This window comes from Eupeodes corollae, chromosome 1 (assembly GCF_945859685.1).
Source record: "Eupeodes corollae chromosome 1, idEupCoro1.1, whole genome shotgun sequence".
NCBI lineage: Eukaryota > Metazoa > Arthropoda > Insecta > Diptera > Syrphidae > Eupeodes > Eupeodes corollae.
The window spans coordinates 282,189,111-282,196,382 of record NC_079147.1 but is presented as its reverse complement, the minus strand read 5'-3'; the positions used below and the strand labels follow the sequence as shown (position 1 = coordinate 282,196,382).

The 7,272-nt window shown below is 37.5% G+C and overlaps 1 protein-coding gene across 2 annotated transcripts; it reads left to right on the top strand.

Moving 5' to 3' along the window:
- Positions 1–1,270: 1,270 nt before the first annotated feature.
- Positions 1,271–4,718, top strand: LOC129954088 (RNA-binding protein lark). Of its 2 annotated transcripts, none has more exons than XM_056067759.1 (4): positions 1,271–1,435; positions 1,824–2,837; positions 3,519–3,760; positions 3,836–4,718. In XM_056067759.1, the coding sequence occupies exons 2-4, from the start codon at positions 2,154–2,156 to the stop codon at positions 3,933–3,935; spliced, it is 1,026 nt and encodes a 341-aa protein (XP_055923734.1). In that variant the 5' UTR covers positions 1,271–1,435; positions 1,824–2,153; the 3' UTR covers positions 3,936–4,718. The 2 variants fall into 2 exon arrangements, with proteins under 2 accessions (XP_055923734.1, XP_055923733.1); XM_056067758.1 differs by having other exon boundaries at positions 3,480–3,760.
- The last annotated feature ends 2,554 nt before the right edge of the window (positions 4,719–7,272 follow it).

The window sequence follows — 7,272 nt, the reverse complement described above, 5'->3', positions numbered from 1 at the left end:
TTTCTTTGGTATCGTCGTGAGATATTTAGGGTTAATCAAAATACTTACCCTTTTTTCAAATTACTATGTCAAAAAAACCACCCATGCAATTTTCTTGAGAGCCCTTTTTGCATCTTTCTGCATTATTATCTGTCGGTATAAAAATATTTATTTGAAGTCGATATCTCCACTGATTCTTGAGCAATGGATGACGAAAAAAGTTCCCAAACTTACGGATGCACGAACGTATGTATATACGTACACGCACAGACAACTCTCTAAAAATCTTTTAATTCGACTCTAGGGACCTTGAACGTCGAGAAATGTCAAAATTTTGAATTTGACAAATCGGACTCATTACAATAACTTCCTATGTTAAGTTAAAAATGTTCGCACTATTGTTAGCATGGTTTAAAAATATTTGTCTCATTTGAAAATGATTAGAAAAAAAGGAAAAACCTTAATTTTTCTAATTGGCAACCACAAAAAGTTTGTATTCTAATTTTTCTTCAATTTTTTGTCCTGTGTGTTTTTTTAAATGATTTCATTCAATCAACCAATCAAACAATCAAAATAACAAATTATACAAAATAAAAATAATAATTTATAACAAAAATATATTTTCATTGACTCCCTCGAACTTTCGTTAATTTGTATACATTCTTCTCTATCTTCTGTTTTTTCTAATAATCTGGAAATTTATTATTTTATGTTGGAATTCTCGCTCATTTTTACTCCCACCCCAATACATTCCACATGCAAAACATGTGGAACGAATTGTTTAGGAAGTCGTAAGAAGATGTCAGGTCGAGCGTTTCATCTTCATGATAGTACTATTCAATTATATATACAAAGACAACAGTGAAGTCAAAATCTATTTTTGCGTGTGTTTTATGTAAAAAAGTGAATTTGAAAATATAAATATGCTTTCTCTCACTAAAATTGCGAAACTTAGTATATATTTTCACATATCTATCAAATAATAAAAAACAAAAAATGTATTAAAAATTTGTGCTGTAGTACATGAAAGTTGAGCAAACAAAACCACTCATAACTTGCCGGTACATGAAGTTGAAACGACGCCTTAAGTTCAATCGGTTCATTCTTCCCCCAAAAATAATTCAAAACTACATTAAACATACAATTTTCCAGACGCACCCGACGTCCTCGAGACTCGAATAATTAGCAATGCTACTCATCTAACCATCTTCTTCCCTCTAATATACTTTCTCCAACCAATTTTTTAACTCTCTCATTCTACATATCGCCATTTTATTTTACTCCACTTGAAAAAAGTTGAAAAAGAAAAAGTTGAACAAGCCGGCGGTCGAACAATTGCAGCTTGTCCGCGAAAATTTTCCAAATTTCCATAAAAATAATTTAATTCCTTATATTCCAGCGAATATAAACAAAAAAAAGAAAATCAACTTCAACAATTTGGATAAACAATATCAAGGTAATTAAATATAGAAAATTTTAAACCATTTTTTTGTATGATTTAGTTGCAAATTTGTCTGAATTTTTATCTCCGGTCGCAACGACGCCATCTTTTTTTCCGTAGTGCGTGGTTAAAAAGATTCTACAAATTAAAATAAAACAACGGTTGATATCAAAAGAAGAAAAGAAAGTGTATTTTCGTTGTTACTTCATTTAAAAATTGTCAAGAAATTGAAATTAAAATAAATGCTTCGCTTTTCGAATTTTCATTGCAAATAAATACCAAAAAACTGAAAGAATAATTCATTGAAAGTTCGAATTTGCTTTTCTCTAGCAAAATAAAAAAAAAATATTTTTCTCTGTCGCTTATACGAAACATCTTTTATTGATTTTATTTGATTCACTAGAGCTACAAGCTACCGGAACGAAACGGAACACGTAACGTCGTCCTCGTCGTATCGGCAACGGCAACCGCCCAGTGTTGTTTTTATGCGTTAAGTTTAATCCTTCGGGCTCTTAACTAACTCCATCCTAGCTGTAGCTCCTTCCTACAATAGGATTGATACAATTCCGCAGCCGCGCTTCGACGTCTCCGCGTGAATTCATCATTAAAACTAGATCTACATAAAAACGTACTCAATCAGAATCAAGAATCAGAATTCAAGAAATTCTGATAAATAAAATCAATTAAAATTGCTCCGACCAGCCACACGCCTGAGTCTGATTCAGACGACAAAATGCCGGGCGCTGGCACATTCAAATTGTTCATTGGAAATCTCGACGAGAAGACTCAAGCTGGCGAACTCCGTCCGCTGTTCGAGAAATACGGTACCGTCGTCGAATGCGATGTCGTTAAGAATTATGGGTTCGTTCATATGGAATCGGAGCAACAAGGTCGCGACGCAATTCAGAATCTGAACGGTTACGTCCTGCACGACAATCCAATTAAAGTGGAAGCGGCCAAAAGTCGTCGTGCCCCCAACACGCCAACAACCAAGATCTTTGTTGGCAATCTAACGGACAAGACCCGAGCACCAGAAGTGCGAGAATTATTTCAGAAATATGGTACGGTCGTGGAGTGTGACATTGTGCGGAACTATGGGTTCGTGCATTTGGACAGTGTGGGAGACATTCAAGAAGTGATTAAAGAATTGAATGGACGTGTGGTCGATGGACAGCCATTGAAGGTGCAAGTGTCGACGAGTCGCGTGCGGCCAAAGCCGGGCATGGGCGATCCGGAGCAATGTTATCGTTGCGGACGGTCCGGACATTGGTCGAAAGAGTGTCCACGTTTGTTTGGCGGCGGCGGCGGAGGCGGAGACCGCGGCGGTTATCGAGATCGGATGTACGGACGTGACCCATACCCACCACCGCCACCACCACCGCCATTCCTACGCGACAGGATTATGGATGGCTTTAGGGTAACATTTAATTTTATTTTTTTCTTCTTAAAATTTATTTACAAAAAAAAATAAGAATTAATTTCACTACAACTTTGTTTAAAGTTTAAAAAAATATAGGTGAGTCGGTAATCTATCTAGAAACGAAACGGTTTACTAAGAAGCATATTCCGAGATGTGTAACTATTGCTAATAAGTTAATTATACACAAACAAGACAAATTAAGTATAGGGCTCCTCGGAACCTGCGACTTAGCTCAAAATGTATTCCTCAAAAAGCGTTGATTTAAAATTTCCAGGACTATTAAATGATAAAGCTTAGTGTAGATTAATTTAGGTTCTCCTTAGCAGCGTCAAAGATGATCGAAAGCTTTTTTAATCTTTTAAATAAATTATGAGCTAAAAACTCGGAACATTAAAAATTTGTAGGTATTTAGATTCCTTTAAAAGACCATAAAATTGAAGTCTTAATTATAAGAATGAAACAAATGACAAAATATTTATATAATTAAAAACAGATTAGGTACGTCTTAAAAACAAATCAGTAGAATTTAACTTATAAAACACTTACAATTTAGATGACAGTTTTAAGAACTTCTTTTTTGTTGTTATAATTTTGTCACACTTAACAAACGAAACACTTTTATTAATTACTCTTGTGCAGAGCTCCGATTCATTGAAATCGAAATTGTTGTTTGAACAGGATTATGACTACTATGAGAGACGTTTTGATGACAGCCGAGATCTATTCGAGAGACGCTACCAGAGTTCGCGTATGCGTGATTTCCCTCCACCACCGCTATCACGACGCGAACCAATGCCATTGCCGCCAACATTGAGTGGCAGTTTGAGAGGAAGCAGCATATCGCGTGGATATGATTCTATGTTCAGTCGTAGATCTCCACCACCACCCACCAGAAGTAGCAATGGATTGGGTCGTTATGGGTAAAATATATTTATATTTTCAACAACAAGAGAACACTTTTACTTAAACGAGGTTTTTCGTTTTTGGTTTTGCAGAAGCTATGAAGACTTTAGTAGAGATTCCTTTGATGATCGTATGTTGTCGCGTGGAATAAGAGGTCCGTCACCTCCAGGTCGTCGTTATGCACCGTACTGAGACGAATTTTATCCAGAGGTCGTTTGTGCAACAAGTGGGGAATTTCGAAGTAGGCCACTACCGTACAGCAGCACCAACAAGCATACCTACTCGCACTCAAAAACTTCGAAATATCGGACTGGGTATATTTAGGCAGACACAACATAAACATAAACAAACAAAAGAAAAGAAGACGCATCAGAATTAATCTTAAAAGAATATTGTAATAGTAATGTAACACACAAACAAAAATATGCTATTTTATTATTTAGTATTAATGGTAGCAACAAAAAAAAAACAAAAAACAATCAAATAGAAACAAACAAAAATACCACTCATAACAATTTATATACATACCTATATGTTCAAGTATTCAAAATTATCTTTTTAGAGAAAATGTATTAGTTTTTTTTTTTTTTTGAGGGGTTTATACAAAAGAATGGTAGATTTCTAAAGCCCTCTATTATGATCATGTTGTTTTCTTAGATCCTGCCATGATTTCTTAAGTTAATTTCTTTTTTTTTTTTGCATATTTGTTCTTATTTTTTATAATTTAAAAGAAAAATAATAAAGATTTCAAGATTACATTGAATTAAAAAAAGGAAGACAAAAATAAATGTAATTGTACTGTGTTTACACAAAAAGAAAAACAAAATTAAAAATTGTATTTATAATATATAAATATATATTACACAAAAATATTATTATTAATTGTGTGTGTATTTTCCAGATTATTGTAAAAGAAACTAAGAAAAACTAAACAAATTATTAGTGTATTATTAATAAAGGAGTAAGGTCATTTAATGATTCGTTTAATATCAATTGGAATTTCTTTCGAAATATGGGTAATAAAAGGGGCTAATGTGATTAACAGTAGTTAGAAAAATATCAACACTTACAACAAATATTCACAAAAAAAATATAAAATTCTCGTACTTCGGGTCGCTTTTCAATTATCAGGACTATAATGAACTTTTAAGAATCCTGGAGCCCTACTATGTAACTCGATTCTACAATGAAATTGCTAGAATTCCAAAGATTGGTACTATGTATCTATTTATTTGACTACTTTCAAAACAAGGATCGAATAGTTCTAGCAGAGCCAACTATATTCTTATGAACTTTCGAATAAACTGGGAACTACGTAACTCGAAAGGGACCAACATTGACGCGGACCGCTTCCTCGTAGCCAAGGTACGGCTACGGATATCCCGGTCCAAGCTAAAACAAGGAAGTACTGTGAGAAGTTTCGACGTTAGACGGCTACAATCGCAAGAGACCCATGTCCTTTTCTGATCGAGTCTCTAGTAACCTCTTAAGGAGTCCTATGCTGCCTGCATTAAGCATTGAAAACCAGTGGCACCATTGCCTTGCAGCCATCAGAGACACAACAGCGAAACCCCTGGTTTGACGACGAATGCCGGCAAGCGCACGCAACGAAACAAGCGATATATAAAGCGGCGCTGCACAAAAGGACCAGAGTTCTACGAGCGCAAGAGGGGAGGGGAAAAAAAGAGCACGAGAAGCGCGCAATCGAGGAGATAGAGGGATGTCAACAAGAATGAGGTTCGTACATTTTCCCAAAAGGTAAAAAAAACCTCCCAAGGGTACCAGCTGGTGCTGGAGCTGACGGCTTCGCTGCCGAACTATTCAAAGCAGCAGGCGATGACTTGGTACGGAGCATGCACCAGGTTAGGTTAGGTTAGGTTAGGTTATAGTGGCTGTCCAAGATGGAACGGACACACTTAGGCCAGTTTAATGGCCCGTTGTGATACCACATGAATCTTGAGGCTTCCTCCTAAGCTCAATGGAACCAGTTAGAGTCTCTTACGAAACGTGAGAGGCTGATTATCCCGATATGATTTAGATCGTTAAAGAAGAATTCTCCTAGGTAATTCTTGCGTTTTCGAGCTAGAGCAGGGCATGTGCAGAGAAGATGAAGAACCGTTTCTTCCTCTTCCTCGTCCATACAGCTTCTGCAAAAGTCATTTGAGAATACGCCTAGTCTCATGGCGTGCTTTCCTATTAGACAGTGTCCGGTTATGACACCTATTATCGAGCTTATATGCGATCTGCTTAGAGAGAGCAAGCACCTTGAACGTTTTAAATCCAGTGTTGGCCAGATGTTTTTTGTGGCTTGACACGTGGTGATGTTGGTCCACCTGGTGCCTGCCCTCCTCACAGCGTCTTGCATTAGTAGCAGTTTACAAGTAGCGATTGGTATGCCAGTACTTGCCAAACGTGGTAGGATGGGTTGTACTGTACCGTTCCTGGCGAGTTCATCTGCCTTACAGTTACCTGGAATGTCTCTATGGCCCGGCACCCAGCAAAGGTGAATATTAAACTGTTGTGCCATCTCCATTAGAGATGATCGACAGTTATGGACAGTTATAGAGTTTGTAGAGACTGAGTCCAGAGATTTGATAGCGGCCTGGCTGTCGGAGAAAATACGGATATCAGATGTTGATATCACGTTTTCTTTGAGCCAAGACAAGACTTCCTTAATCGCCAAAAGTTCCGCCTGGAACACGCTACAATGATTGGGAAGGCGGAATGAGAGACTTAATTTCAGTCGTTCAGAGTACACACCACCACCAACCCCTTCTTTGGTCTTTGAGCCATCTGTGTAAAAGTGGATTGACTCATCCTCTAAGAATGTCCTATCCTCCCAAAAAGATCTGGTAGGTATAGAAATCTGGAAATTCCTATCGAATTGTAGTTGGGGGATGGTGTAGTCTGTGTGCTTTGGAATTGATTCTAAGTACCTTAGAATTACGGAGTGGCCAATGTTGTTGTTAGTCCACTGCGACGAAGCATTGAGGCGGATAGCAGAGCTTGCAGCTATTTGTTTACTAAATATGTCAAGAGGTGTAAGGTAGAGCAAGGTGTCCAGTGCCGCAGACGGGGTCGTGCGAAGCGATCCGCTTATACATAGAGCATGCACCAACTCATCTGCAAAATATGGTCGGAAGAAAGCATGCCCGATGAGTGAAATCTCAGCATAGTTTGCCCGATACTTACAAATTGCGCCAACTACAGAGGCATCAGTCTCGTTAACATTGCATATAAGTTCGTTTCTGCCGTATTATGTGAACGTTTGAAGCCGTTTGTCAACAACCTGATATCAGTGTAGCTTCAGACCAGGAAAGTCCACTATCGACCAAATTTTCATACTACGGCAGATCTTGGAAAAAACCCAGAAGCTTCAAATTGATACCCACCATCTCTTTATGGATTTCAAAGCCCCGTATGACATTATCTGTAGGAAAGAATTTTACAAAGCAATGCCTAGTTTTGGAATCCTTGTTAAACATTTCCGTTTTTGCAGAATGACAATGGAGAATGCACGCTTTAGAGC